The sequence below is a fragment of the Neofelis nebulosa genome, chromosome 7 (genome assembly GCF_028018385.1).
Source record: "Neofelis nebulosa isolate mNeoNeb1 chromosome 7, mNeoNeb1.pri, whole genome shotgun sequence".
In the NCBI taxonomy this organism is placed as follows: domain Eukaryota; kingdom Metazoa; phylum Chordata; class Mammalia; order Carnivora; family Felidae; genus Neofelis; species Neofelis nebulosa.
Genome location: NC_080788.1, coordinates 81,933,229 through 81,948,860, shown reverse-complemented (window position 1 = coordinate 81,948,860; position 15,632 = coordinate 81,933,229). Strand labels below are relative to the sequence as shown.

The 15,632-nt window shown below is 36.4% G+C and overlaps 1 protein-coding gene and 1 non-coding gene across 9 annotated transcripts in view; both read left to right on the top strand.

Moving 5' to 3' along the window:
- The window catches only part of HEATR5A (HEAT repeat containing 5A), a 121,256-nt gene that overhangs the window by 80,412 nt on the left and 25,212 nt on the right, over positions 1–15,632 (top strand). For all 8 annotated transcript variants that reach the window (XM_058738745.1, XM_058738744.1, XM_058738742.1 and 5 more), the window contains 6 exons: positions 1,901–2,080; positions 6,551–6,790; positions 8,290–8,471; positions 9,885–9,953; positions 11,151–11,330; positions 13,686–13,908. In XM_058738745.1, the coding sequence (XP_058594728.1) occupies positions 1,901–2,080; positions 6,551–6,790; positions 8,290–8,471; positions 9,885–9,953; positions 11,151–11,330; positions 13,686–13,908 (1,074 nt within the window). The remainder of the gene's footprint in view (positions 1–1,900; positions 2,081–6,550; positions 6,791–8,289; positions 8,472–9,884; positions 9,954–11,150; positions 11,331–13,685; positions 13,909–15,632) is intronic.
- On the top strand, positions 9,132–9,204 carry TRNAE-CUC (transfer RNA glutamic acid (anticodon CUC)). Its single transcript has one exon. It is a non-coding gene; the product is annotated as a tRNA-Glu (tRNA).

Below are 15,632 nucleotides of genomic sequence, written 5' to 3'. Positions count from 1 at the left end.
AAGTCTGTATGTCTTTATTTTAAAATTATGTGAGTAACCCAAATATACATATAAATTCATACAACCTCCAAAAATAGTAATGGTAATATCTTACTCTTTTATGCATATAGTTTCCAGAGTGCTGTCACACTTTGAGAAAGTCTCAGGCTTCACAAAGCTTTCCAATATCTAAAGCTCTCAGATCAGTGTGTTTTACTGTCATGCTGTGCTCCTTAGTTATTAGACTAAGACTTTAACTGTTTGACTTGAGTTCATCAGCATTGCTGAACTAATATGGTAGCCACCCAAACAGGTGGCAGACCTCATTTGAAAACAATTGGTTACTTACCTTAACCAGAGAAATTTTAATCTTCTAACCATGTGAGATACTCTGCCTAAGTGACCTTCAGTTTATATTTACCACTGAAATTATCTGCATCTTTTGCTTTAGGCTTTTATTGCATAAATATGCTTGTATATGTTCCCAGAATTCTTGAATTAGCTATAGGAGTAAAATACAGTAAAGAACTCATTATATATTTCCTTTTTAAAATTTTGTGATTTTGGGGGCGTCTGGGTGGCTCAGTCAGTTAAGCGGTCGACTTCAGCTCGGGTCATGATTTCGCGGTCCGCGAGTTTGAGCCCCGCGTCGGGCTCTGCACTGACAGCTCAGAGCCTGGAGCCTGTTTCAGATTCTGTGTCTCCCTCTCTCTGACCCTCCTTCGTTCCTGCTCTGTCTCTCTCTGTCTCAAAAATAAATAAACGTTAAAAAAATTTTTTTTTAAGTTTTGTGATTTTTCAAATGGAAAAAGTTCAAAGAAATGTGCAGTGAACACATATATTCACCTACTTAGCATCTTTATGGCATTCATTTTATATAACTTTCTCTCTTTCCATACTTACACAGATGCATATCTTTTGCCAGACCGTCTGAAAGCAGACTGCAGACATCATGACAGCTCACTCCTAATACATACATTTTCCTTCATGACCACACATCATTTCTGTACTTAATAAAATTAACATTGATAAAGTAGCCATCATAGAATATGCAGTTCTCACACAAATTTCCCCAGTTATCCAAAAAATGTTCTTTATGACTCCTTACTACCCTCCCTTACCACCACCCAAATTTAGGATCCAGCCATGATTCACATATTACATTGTTTGTTCTGTGTCTTTAGACTCCTAATCTGAAACATTCCTACTGATTCCTGCTGAAGTATAGTTGACACACAGTGTTAATTTGTTTCAAATGTACAGCATCGTGTTTCCACAAGTTTCAGTAAACATTATGCTATGTTCACAAGTGTAGCTACCATCTGTCACCATACCACACTATTATAGTACCACTGACTTATATTCCCTATGCTATAACTTTTATTCCTCTGATGTCTCCCTCTAGTCTTTAAAAGATAATTTCTCTTACAAAATGGTATAATAGTAGCATTATCTTTAGAATCTAAATGCTTTCATAAATTCTAGATAAGTTCAGGTTGCCTGGGTGGCTCAGTTGGTCAAGCGTCTGACTCTTGATTTCAGTTCAGGTCATGATCTCACAGTTCATGGAATTGAGCCCCATGTCAGTCAGCACAGATCCTGCTTGGGATTCTTCTCTCCCTCTCTCAACTGTAAAATAAATAAATGAATAAATAAATAAATAAATAAATACATACATACATACATACATAAATACATGCTAGATAAGTTAAATCTTCAAGAGAAAATTTATTCTTTTGGCATTTCCAGCATTAGAGGAAATGGATGCTAGACGAGGCTTATGTTTCTCCTTTGAGGTGCTTTATTACTTTGCAGTGAGAATATTTGCATGTAGTATTTTAATAACTCCAGAATGTGTGTACTTCTCATATGGCAGTTTTGTTTTCTGTATTACTTAGATCATCGATTTTCTTCTTGTCAGATGCTAACATCAGAGAAGTGGGCCTTGAAGGGGCATTATTGACCTTACTAGACAAAGAGACAGATCAGAAGTTATCCAATGATATCAAAGAGACTTTAAATCATATGCTTACATCTATGGCAGTGGATAAGCTCTCCTTCTGGTTAAAGCTTTGTAAAGATGTACTTGCTGCATCCGCTGGTGAGTATTGGTGGTTACCAGTTGAAATAAAATTGAAAGTGAAAATGTTCTATAAAATTGTTTGCCACTGACAATTTTGTCTGAGTATTTGGATTGTAATTGCTTGTTGCATTTTTCAAGTGAAAATTCTAGTGTTTAACAAACCAGCATCCGCTGGTGAGTATTGGTGGTTACCAGTTGAAATAAAATTGAAAGTGAAAATGTTCTATAAAATTGTTTGCCACTGACAATTTTGTCTGAGTATTTGGATTGTAATTGCTTGTTGCATTTTTCAAGTGAAAATTCTAGTGTTTAACAAACTGAGGGTTGATGGGGGGTGGGAGGGAGGGGAGGGTGGGTGATGGGTATTGAGGAGGGCACCTTTTGGGATGAGCACTGGGTGTTGTATGGAAACCAATTGGACAATAAATTTCATATATTGAAAAAAAAAAAGAAAATTCTAGTGTTTAAGTCTAACACTTAGGCCTGTGGGTTTTAGTATTCTTCTGATTGTCGTTTATGACTTCCCTGTCTAAAACAAACTAAAAAGTAGGGTTATTTGTACTATAAAATGGATGACCTGACTTACAGTAGCCCCATCATTTGTTTTCATGCATATTATAGTTGAGGGATTGCATCAAATCAACTTAATAGAAAAATCATCAAAAGTTACAACATTCTGAGCAAGCAAGTTTCTCTATACTTAATAATGTTGATTTCAAACAGGGTTAAAAAATACTGTTATTTACCTAATGTATTTGTGAGTATAAGATAATGGTTAATGAGAATGTGTTTTAGAGTCTTTCAAATTTGTATCTTTGGAGTAAGAGAGAAAATAAATGAAAGGAAGAAAAGAGACAAATCAGTTCTCTTCCAGGTACTGTACATACTTTATCTGATTTAATCCTTTAACCATCCAGTGAGTAGGAAGTTAATATTCCATTTTGCACAAGAGAAAACAAGGTTTGGAAAGGTTAGGGAATATGTCCAAAGACATACACAGGTAGATTCAGACTTTACCCTGCATGACTTTAAAATCCAGCTTTCCATGGGGCACCTGGGTGGCTCAACTCGGTTAAGCATCTGACTTAGGCTGAGGTCATGATCTCACAGTTCGTGGGTTCGAGCCCCACATTGGGCTCTGTGCTCACGGCTCAGAACCTGGAACCTGCTTTGGATTCTTTGTCTCCCTCTCTTTCTGCTTCTACTTATGCTCTGCTCTCAAAAACCTTCCTAAACAAAAGCAAAATGAACTATTGGGACTTCATCAAGACAAAAACTTCTGCACAGCCAAGGGAACAATCAACAAAACTAAAAGGCAACTTATGGAATGAGAGATATTCGCAAATGACATATCTGATAAAGGATTAGTATCCAAAATCTATAAGAGTTTTTAAAACTCACGACCCAAAAAACAAATAATCCAGTGAAAAAAAAGGGCAGAAAACATGAATAGACATTTTTCCAAGAAGACATACAGAGGGCTTACAGACACATGAAAAGATGCTCAACGTCACTCATCCTCAGGGAAATACAAATCAAAACTATGTTGAAATACCACCTCACACCTGTCAGAAGGGCTAAAATTAACACCACAGGAAACAACCGATGTTGGCAAAGATGCAGAGAAAGGGGGAACCCTCTTACACTGTTGGTGGGAATGCAAACTGATACAGTCACTCTGGAAAACAGTATGGAGATTCCTCAGAAAATTAAAAATAGAGCTGTCCTACCATCCAGCAATTGCACTAATAGGTATTTATCCAAAAGATAGAAAAATACTGATTCAAAGGGGCACATGCACCCCAATGTTTATAGCAGCACTATCAACAATAGCCAAATTATGGAAAGAGCCCAAATATCCATGAATGGATAAAAAAGATGTGGTGTATGTACACAGTGGAATATTACTCAGCCATCAAAAAGAATGAAATCTTGGGGCACATGGGTGGCTCAGTCAGTTAAGTGTCTAACTTTTGATTTTCGCTCAGGTCATAGTCTCATGTGAGTTTGAGCCCCATGTCAGGCTCTGTGCTGACGATGCGAAACCTGCTTGGGATTCTCCTTGTCTCCCTCTGTTTCTGCCCCTCCCCCACTCATGCTCTCTCTGTCTCAAAAAAAAAAAAAAAGAATGAAATCTTGCCATTTGCGGTGACATGGATGGAACTAGACTGTTAAACTAAGTGAAATAAGTCAGTCAGAGAAAGACCAGTACCTTATGATTTCAGTCATATGTGGAATTTAAGGAACAAAAAGAGGGAAATAAACCATGAGACTCTTAACTATGGAGAACAAACTGAGGATTAATGGAGGGAGGTGTGGGGGAGATGGGCTAGGTGGGTGATGGGTAGTAAGTAATGCACTTGTGAGGAGTACTAAGTGTCGTGTGTAAGTGAATCCCTGAATTCTCCTCCTGAAACCAATGTTACACTATATGTTAAACTAGAATTTAAATAAAAACTTTAAAAAAATAATAGTAAAATTCAGCTTCCTACTATATTTCAGTAGCTCTTAAACTCAGTTACTCAAGCTTTATAATTTAATGTATTATCTGAATTATGTTGAAGAAAGGCATCATTTTTAAAACTTTGTTTTACATTCTCCACTGTCTCCCTTGATTCTTATTGCTCCTCTTCTCTTCCATTGATTTATATCTGTTCTTTCAGTTACTATGCTTTATATGTTTTCCTTTGTTGAGGCTCTCTTCTATCCCACCACTTGAGAACTTACAAGAACTTCTCCTTTGGAAGAAAATCTGTATGTGCGTAGATAAACAGGTTGATTACACTTTTCTGGTATCTCACCTATTTCTGGTATCTCCCAGAGCTTTGTGCTCGGTTTTCTTTTACCATTTGTTCTTTATCCTATGTAGTTTGGCTTTATCCTTTCTTATTAAGAAAACACATAAGGCACCTGGGTGGTTCCGTAGATTGGGCATCTGACTTCGGCTCAGATCATGATCTCACAGTTCATGGGTTCATGCGCCATATTAGGTTAGGAGCTGATGGTTAGGAGCATGGAGCCTGCTTCAGATTCTGTGTCTCCCTCTCTCTCTGCCCCTCCCTCACTTGTGTGCTGTCTCTGTCTCAAAAATAAACATTAAAAAAAATTTTTTTTAAACAAAAAATGAAAACACACATTTCAGTCTGTTGACTTATTACCTTAGTCTTAAGACAGGACTTTGCTATAATTTTGTGACATCTTTGCTTTCATAACACACTCAAGAAATGTTGACATACAAGATAATTTAAGGGGCCCTGGGTGGCTTAGTCAGTTAAGCATCTGACCCTTGATTTCGGCTCAGGTCATGATCTCACAGTCAGGAGATCAAGCCCCTTGTCAGGCTCTATGCTGGCTGTGGAGCCTGCTTAAGATTCTCTCCCTTGGGGCGCCTGGGTGGCGCAGTCGGTTAAGCGTCCGACTTCAGCCAGGTCACGATCTCGCGGTCTGTGAGTTCGAGCCCCGCGTCAGGCTCTGGGCTGATGGCTCGGAGCCTGGAGCCTGTTTCCGATTCTGTGTCTCCCTCTCTCTCTGCCCCTCCCCCGTTCATGCTCAGTCTCTCTCCCAAAAATTAAAAAAAAAAAAAAAAAAAAAAGATTCTCTCCCTCTGTCTCCCACTGTCCCTTTCCTGCTTGCATGTGCACTCTTTCTCAAAAAATAAAAACAATTTATTTAAAAAAAATTTTTTTTAACATTTATTTTTGAGAGACAGGCACAAGTGGGGGAGGGGCAGAAAGCGAGAGAAGGAGACACGGAATTCAAAGTAGTCTCTAGGCTCTGAGCTGTGAGCCCGACACGGGGTTTGAACCCACGAACCATGACATCATGACCTGAGCTGAAGTCGGACACTTAACCAAGTGAGCCACCCAAGCGCCCCAAAAAGTAAAAAAAGTTTAAAGAAGATATTTTAAGGGAAAAAAGGTTGGTCTCTTTTATAGCCTAGTTCAATTTGAAGTTGAGTTAAAGAGAGTTAATAAGTTAACAGTTAATATAAGGAAGAAATAATTCATTCCTCACTGCTCAGGCCATTGGGAAAATATGAGACTATAAATGACAGAAATGAGCCTATCTTAAGAAAAATATTTTCAGATGTGTTTAGTAGGTTCAGGAACCTTCTTAAATCTGTTCAAAGCCCTAGTGTTAAAACAGTCTCCCTAGTGCAATCCCTCATACTCTGGATATGAGAGAATTTTGAGCCTCCTTAAGCATAACTGTCTACATACAGGGGACTGATGATTATCCTAGTATTTAGTATCATGTCTATAGTATCACGTTTAGTTTGTTAACTTTCAATATAATTGGAACAACTTTGTCATTTTGACCTGGAACAGTTCTTACAGCATTTCTTTGGATACCACTGCTGCCTGTAGTTACTAGATATGATTATATTACACTGTTGAAGGTTTATAAGCAACAATTCTAGTCTCAATTTGAAGTCATAAATATGTCTTCCATTTGATTGTAATTACATGTATTCTCCCTTGATAAAAGATTTTACAACTGTAACTTGTGTGGATACAATGCAAGAAGAGGAAGGAGATAAAGGGGATGATGCCTCAGTTCTGACCACCAGAAATGATGACAAATCCTATCCCTTTACCAATCCCCGATGGGCCACTAGAGTCTTTGCTGCCGAATGTGTCTGTAGGATAATTAACCAGTGTGAGAATGCACACAGCGCACATTTTGACATTGCTTTAGCACAAGAAATGAAAAAAAGGGATTCAAGAAGTAAGTGACATAATAATGAAGAGACCAAAGCATATACATAGAAATGTTGTCTGCCTATGTTTTTAATATTAATTTAAGAAGTAAAACTAGAAAGAAAGTAGTTTGTATTGTTCCAAATCAGTTATGAAACTGACTATAATATTTATATAAGCTAAAAGTTAAGCATAGTTCTAATGTTTTAACACATTTTTAATGATTAAGCTTCTTAAATAGTCATTTACTTATGTTTAATGGGCATGTGCATGAGTTAAGTTTATAATCATGTTCTTGGAAAGTAGTTTGTGCACTATTAGCTAGCTCCGAAAATTTATTTTCTGAATTATAACCTATAGTAATTTTGCTTATAGATTATTTTGGTTTCATAAATATTACCCAGAAAACGTTTGAGCGTATCACATTGTAAAGTAAACCTGCTTGCAAGATCATTTCCCCCTTTTTTTGTTCAGTTTTATTGTCTGTACCTAAAGGGATCTGTGTGTGTATTATGGTTTGGTGTCTAATTTTCAAAATTCACTTAAGCACATTATGTTCAAAGACACAGTGCACATATCTAAAAGCCATGGATATATTTTTTACCAGACAAAAGAATTATATAGCAAAATGTTGCTATTGTCAGTGTGGGAGTACGAATTAGGTATCTGTGTTTTAATGACTTTTCAAGCAAGCATTTATTGAGTGATAAGCACCGTGCTAGACCAATAGGTATAAAATTAGTATATCAGAGATGTTTAGTAATTCCTTTGTTCCCAATTAAAATTGTAATTGGCACTTGCTAAGATGAGTTGGTTTCTTTATTGTGACCCATAACATTCTTAAAATTAGTCCCAGATATATTTTAGGTAGAATTTAGTTGTACCCCTGAACATTTTATTGTTGGAATATTATTAAAGGAGTGTCCTGTGTCCTGTAGAATTATTATACTGAAGAATGTATTGTAGGAATGAAAGGAATTCTCATTTATAATTTTATAGCTACAAATATTTTTTAATATTCCCGTTATTTGTATGTGTGCCAAGACATAGAAAAATAAGATAATCTAGTCCAAATAAAGAACCACATAAAACTGTTTTTCAAAAGAAATGTTAAGTCTTTTAGCTTCAACTTGGCACAAAGAGAAAAATTAGCTGCCTAATTCGTCAACACCCAAAGTTTCCTAAATATCTTCTAAAATGCTTTTATTGAAAAGTCCGAACCAAGTTTTTATTGATAGTACCACTAATACTCTTTTAAAGGATGCTAATTTTGCCTTTGGTTTTTGAATAGCTGTGTAATTGTTTGCTTTGGGAGTTTATTGCTGTGATTGTTTGCAGGAGCCTAGTAACTCCATCTTTAAAGTCTATGTTTAACAAACAGTAAAACAAAACAGTAAATCAAATCAGAGGTATTTAAAAGAAAGTCTAGAAAAGTCTGTGCAATCAAAGGGAGAAGAAATGATTACTTAACATAAATCTTAGTTCCAGCATATGCTTTTTCTTGATAAGACTTTTTTAATCTTGTAGATGACTTTTTGGTGCTACATCTTGCCGACTTAATTCGCATGGCCTTTATGGCTGCCACAGATCATAGTGACCAGCTCCGTCTTTCTGGCCTTGAAACACTGTTAGTTGTTATTCGGCGATTTGCAGCTATTCCAGAACCAGAGTTTCCAGGTCATGTGATCCTGGAACAGTATCAAGCCAATGTAAGCACTTTCTGTTAGAGAATTTTATTTTTTAACACCTTGGATAAAAAGTCTGTGAAAGTAATTACTACTTTTTTTTTACATAATGAGTATATGTCTCTGCTAATATGTCACCAATATATAATCAGCATATAGAAAATGTGTATGTTTGAAGAAGAAATCTCCGAAGTAAAAGCAAAGTGTTACATAAACAGGTCTTTTATAACAGTAAAGGTTAATAGTCAAAACCTGCTAGGTAATGTGGGGGAATAAAGTACTCTGCTAATTAAATTCTTTACAAAATACCTGAATATTCCTAAGATATGCTAAATCATTACTAAATATTCCATTTAGGCTACATGCTTGTCACTCCTGGAATAGATGAGTGTTCTATCACACACATTACATGTAATCCTGCAGCAACATTTATCCTTCCCTACCTCTCATGATTCAGAGACAGCTTTTGTGGGTTAGCATTTAGGGAGCCAGGAACAGTTTACCAGTTGACTAGCTGTCTCCATCACATCTTCCTAGCAGGAAATGCCCATGTATGTTCCAGGAGAAAGCAAAAGGAAGGGACTCGAGTTATATAGAACTGTCATATTAGAATGAAATATTACAATTCACTGTAAGGGGAGCTCTGTTATATTCTTAGCCCTCTTAAAATTGCAAATGAGTGGCACCTGGCTGGTTCAATGGGTAGAGCATGGGACTCTCAATCTCAGGGTCATGAGTTCGAGCCCCATGTTGGGCATAGAGCTTGTTTTAAAGAATTGCAATGATAGAAATATAATTACAGCTCACTTAAACTGAAGAGGAAAATTATTTTCAAGAATCGCAGTTGGCTCTGTTGTCTTGTACACCAGCTTTATTCTCAAGTTTGCTCTCTCCAAGTTGTATCAAAATGGCTCTCTCTTAGCACCGAGTCTTTTTTTTTTTTTTCTTAAATTTATTTATTTTGAGAGAGTCAGAGTGCAGATGGGGGAGGGGCAGAGAGAGAAGGAGACAGAATCCCAAGTAGGCCCTACACTGCCAGCACATAGCCTGACTCAGGGCTCCACGACCTGAGCTGAAACCAAGAGTCAGACGCTTAACTGACTGAGCCGTCCAGGTGCTCCACGCACCCAGTCTTAAAAAGAGACCATGCTTCTGTCCCAGTATTCCCAGCAAACGTCTTCAAGGACAGCTTTCATTACCCCTGGTTGGATCCCTGGAGTCACCAGTGCTCTCATCTCCATAGCAACAACAGGAGATAAGAGAAGGTTACTCGAAGGAAAATTGAGGTGCTTTTATCTAAAAACAGATATAGTGGATAGGCAGAAAGAAACAGGTGTCCAGAATACCTATTGTAAACAATTTAAAAATATTAAAGAGATGAAGAGTTTGCGCTATCTTACTTATTGATGCTTGGTATTTCCTATCATTTGTTGCCAGGTAGGAGCGGCACTTAGGCCAGCCTTCGCCTCAGAGACACCACCTGATGTCACTGCCAAAGCATGTCAGGTAAATGGTTAAAAAGACAGAACTTAAAAAGTAAAAACCTCTCTTAGCACAGGGTATCTTAGAATACTTTAGATTTGTATTTCAAGTGAGATCGAACATTTTTTCATGTATCTAAGAGCCATTATAATCTACAGTTTTAAAGTTGCTTTTCTGGGAGTGATTGTCAGACTTTCAATATCCAGCCCTAAAGCAGAACTGACTTGAATTATTTCTAAACATAATGGAATAAACTAACTTTAGTCCATTCTTTCAACTTTCTTTTATTCACTTGTATTCACTTGTATTTGAGTACCTTGAATATTCAGAGAACTGTATTAAATGTTGTATGAGGTCTCTATTATCACTTCATTGTATTCTTGCTGTAAGTCATTAAAATCTTTTGTTAAATGAGACAGGAAGTAAATAAATAGATGGAAGGGGAAAAATTAGTTTTTTCTAGAAAAAGAAAAATACTGTGATCCAGGAAAACCTCTGATAATTGAGCAAATTGTTTGCATTGGAGAATTATTAATGATGTTTTGTTTTAAAACATTTTTAGTATCTCATTTTCAAAATAACCAAAATTTTCATTGGGGTTTTAAATGTTAAGTTCTTTATCTTTCAGCAGTTATCTTAATTAACCACACAATCTCTGCTTTTAAAAGAGTAAGAAGAAATAATCAAGATTGAATTTTTTTTTAATGTTTTATTTATTTTTGAGAGAGAGAGAGAGACAGAGAGACAGAGTGAGCAGGGAAGGGGCAGAGGAAGAGAGAGGGGAACAGAGGATCCCAAGCAGGCTCTGCATAGAGAGTGCAGATGTGGGGCTCAAACCATGAATCACGAGATCATGACCCAGGCTGAAGTTGGATGTTCAACCAACTGAGCCACCCAGGCGCTCCAATCAAGATTGAAGATTTAATTCAAATGTTAATCCAAACATTTATTAAAGTGGTACCTTTCGTGTCTGCATTTCTCCATATTAATAACACCTGAAACTCTCTGATTTAACCAGCACTGGTTTCCTTGCTTCAACCTTAGACTTCATTCCCTTTTACAATGCTGGCTTTTGACTGGCATTATCAGCCACATCCTTTGGGTTTCCTGATAGCAAGATGATTTCATTGTCTAGATTCCTGAGATATAGGTGAGCTCTGCTGAACTTACAAGGGAGGTATTTATAATTTTTAAATGTAACTTGATTTTCTTAAAAACCAGGTTTGCAGTGCCTGGATAGCAAGTGGAGTTGTGAGTGACCTTAATGATCTCCGAAGAGTTCATCAGTTGCTTGTTTCATCATTAACAAAAATACAGGCTGGAAAAGAAGCTCTGAGTCACTTATATAATGAAAGTGCTTCTACCATGGAGATCTTAGCTGTGCTGAAAGCCTGGGCAGAGGTTAGTGTGCTTCTCCATTTATAACTGGAATTTTAGAAGTTGTTAATAAACACCGTAGGCTATAAATTGAAATTGACTGTTTAAAACACAATAAGTCCATTTTTAAGGTTAAGAAAAGATGTTCAACATGAGATTTTTTTATATATTAATTGACTTTTTAGCCAAGCATTCTAAAATATCTTTTATTGCCTGTCATCTGCTACTTTAGGCAGGGGCAGCCATGAGCTGCAAGGACTTTATAATAACCAGTGGAAATCAACTTTTATTGACATCTGAATTTTGGAAGTGTGGGTTTGCTTGTATGTTATATCAATTCTGTACATACTTCACTGTTTTTTTAGAGCTCTTTCACAGAATAGCTTTTAATTATTAAATAACAGTCATTTTCTTTTCCAAAATTAGTGAAATCTTATAGGAAAATGTTTAACTTTATTTACTGTTCTAATCAGGAAGAAAGATAAATAATTTTTAGGTTTACTACGAAAATGAGCACATATGAAAGTAGATGGAATAATATAATGCGCTCATGTATACACATCATTGGGGTTTCAGCAATTCCCAAGCTTGGCCAGCCTCAGTTCATATATCATCTTAATGAAGGTATATAGTCTCAGATTGCAACTGAGAGAATTAACCAATATGTAAAAAAACATTTCCTCCATTAGAACAAATTAAAACCTGAAGATTGGAGTCCATGTATTTTTGTCATTATTTGGGTTTGACAAACCTTATTTAGGAAGTAGTTCTGCCTAGAACTAATGATCTTTAACAGTAAACTCTGTATGCTTTTAAACATTTGCTGTTAGTAGAGCAAACAGAAATTTTCTCATCTCTCTAACCTATTTTTATAAATAATTCTCTACTTATGTAGTGTTCTTTAAAATAATTTTAATCTCTGGGCTCTTGCTTAAGCCCCTTATCTCCCATTCTCTCCTCAGTAAAAATAATGACTGACGAACAGATTCTGTACAACCAAGGTCCATAATCTCCTATCTAAAATCCTTGGAGCCAGATACATTTGGAATTCAGAATTTGGGGAATTTTTGAAAAGTAATACAGTACATATTCCATGTATCCCTCCAAAAAATTGAAGCAATACCATAGAATCTATAATCAAGCACATTGATATAGTTGTAGTAAAATGTTTGAATATTCACACTATGTTGGATGGAGACTATAAATCGTCTCAAATAAATTCAGTCAATTTTGCCACCAAATTAAGTATTTTTCAGTGCTTTTTAGATGTCGGAATTGTAGATAAAGGGGTAGAACATGTTATATTCTGTGTTGAATACTTTCACATTCTTGTTTTTTTTTTGGTCTGAGAATCTGTAAACATTTCTCACTTGTATGTGCCCTGAGGTCATCTAGAAACTATTGTTATGGTAGCTTCCAATTTAGTAACACTGCAATTGTGCTTTCAAAATGTAAATGCAGGCTCATGTGTAACTTAACATGCTTTGTCTGTTACAAATCTATCTTTAGGAAATTCTTAGATATCAAAATCAAATTTATTCCATTACCAGCAGACCCTGAAAAACATTCATAAACTCAAGACCATAAAAAAAACAGATTTCAGACTTAGCTCTTTTACCATGAAATGAAAATAAAGTATCTTCTTTGCATGTTACTTCTGGAATAATGTCTAAAACATATATAGGCCTCTCTTTTTTTTTTTTTTTATCTTTATTTATTTTGAGAGAGAGTGAGCGAGCACGCACAAGAGTGGGGGAGGAGCAGGGAGAGGGAGAGAGAGAATTCTAAGCAGGCTCCACACTGTTAGCACAGAGCCCGAAGTGGGCTCTAACTCACAAACTGAGATCATGACTTGAGCCGAAACCAAGAGCCAGATGCTTAACTGACTGAGCCACTGGGGCTCCCCTACTTTCACATTTTACAGTCCTATGAACAGTCCATCTTCATTCTATTTATGTAAACTTTTTATGGTGATTTAGAAGTAACTTTGAAAGAATATTTTCAGTATTTCAGCTTATTGCCACTCAGAAATGGCCATCTGAAGCCATTTATTGAGGTAGATTATAGGGCTATAACTAGACTCAGTGAGAAAGAGTGTTGTGATCATTTAGTTGGAGCTTTCAGGGATGTCAAAGTGCAGAATGGTGGCATAGTTGTCAAGCATTTGCTATCCCTAGTTGCATCCCATTAAAGAGAATATTTTTAGATCTTTCTGTCCCAGTTTGTGTGTGTGGCTACATGTGTATACCTTGGTATCGGAGTGGATTTGAAGTACAGCATGCTTAAAAGTAAGGTTGGTCTCCTCAGCAAGATAAAAATATTTTAGCACCTTTTTAATGGGTATAAGAGCTTCCTAATTACAAATTAACCCTTTAACAGGTCTACATAATTGCTGTAGAAAGACATAAAAGCCACAGACAACCTTTGAAGACTACCACCTGTTCAGAAGAGAGTGTCAGAAATGGGTCATATTCATCAGATGGACTGCTTGACTTGGTTCACACAGACCTGGGCACGCTGAGTAGGCTCTGGCTTGCTGCGCTTCAGGATTTTGCTCTCTTAACTTTGCCTTCAGAATTTGCTTCCCAACTTCCGGTTGAAGGTAAGGGGTTTGTAATAGATGTACATAATTCCTAGAGTGACAGTAACTTTTCAGAATTTATCCCTTAGCAAGTAATATTTATCTGAAACATTTTCTGTAGAATAATTTCCATTTATAGACTAAGCATGTGAGTTTTGCTTGAGGCTAGATACCCTGAAGTTGACCTTCTAGATAATAAGGCATGCACATCTTACCTCACAAGATACTGCCATATTGCTCTCCAAAGCAGTTATAACAATTTTTTTTAAGTTTATTTATTTATTTTGAGAGAGACAGAGACCATGCAAGTGAGGAAGGGGTGGGGGGCGGGGGGGTTGCAGTGTAGAATCCTAAGCAGGCTCCATGTTGCCAGCACAGATGCCATTGAGGGGCTTGAACTCAAAAAACCATGAGATAATGATCCTTGCCAAAATGAAGAGGCAGATGCATAACCAACTGAGCCACTCAGGGGCCCTAGCAGTTAAAACAATTCATATGCCCACCAACAGCATGTTTCTGTTTCACTACATCTTCTATCATTATGTGTTGTCATACTTGATCATTTCTGCCATTAGGTGGGTATGAAATAGTTTTTCATTGTTTTATTTTGTTTTTTCATTGATTGAAAACCTTTTTTTATAGTTTTATGGGCTAAGTTTCTTCTTCCATCAATCACCTAGTCATAGGCCTTGTCCATTTTCTACTTGGTATTTGTCATGATTTTACTGACTTGTTAATCTCTTATATAACTTTGGTATCATTCCTTTATGAATGCATGCTTCCCAAGTCTATAGCTTATTCTTTCTTTATTTTTCTAAAACTAATGTAATCAGTCATTTATGGTTTATGGTTTTGTGTAACACCTGATAGATTTTTTGTATTTAAGATCATAAAGACTAGAAGCATTACAGTTTTGCTTTTTACATTTTGGGCTTTAGTGCAGCTAGATTTATTTTGTGTGTATGGAATGGGGATAACATCTAATTTTGTAGTCAGTGATTAATACTGCATTTTATGGATTGGATATTTGGTAGCCACTTTTATTCTTCATGTTATTCCAAAATGTTGTGTGTGGGGGTTTGTTTGTGTTTTGGTTTTTTGTTTTGTTTTGTTTTTACTCTTTGATAAATTCTAAATCAGCCTGCCAACTCCTATTAGAATTTCACCTGGAATTATACACAAAGAGATAGGAGTGGTTTTTGTACTTTTCAGTAGCATCAAAATGTAAATAAACTGATTTATTGGCATAGTTGTCAGCCACTAGTGAATGACAGGCATGAATCAACATAAGTAAATCTCAAAAACATAAAGTTAGGTGAAAAAAAGCAAGTTCAAAAAGGTTACATATGGGGCACCTGGGTGGCTCTGTCTGACTTCAGCTCAGGTCATGATCTCACAGTTTGTGAGTTCAAGCCCTGAGTCGGGCTCTGTGCTGACAGCTCAGAGCCTGGAGCCTGTTTCAGATTTTATGTCTCCCTCTCTCTCTGCCCCTCCCCTGCTTGTGCTCTGTCTCTCTCTCTCTGTCTCTCTCTCTCTCTCTCTCTCTGTCTCAAAAATAAAAAAAAGGTTACATACAATATGGGGTCTTTTAAGTAAAGTTAAACACAAAATAATAGCACATATTATTTATGAATACAAACATCTATTGTGGGAGTGATTTCACACTGACTTGAAGAGAATGGTTATAGAAGGAGGGATAAAAATTAGTGGTATATCTAAGTTCTAGGTTTTTTTTTCTTTTTCTT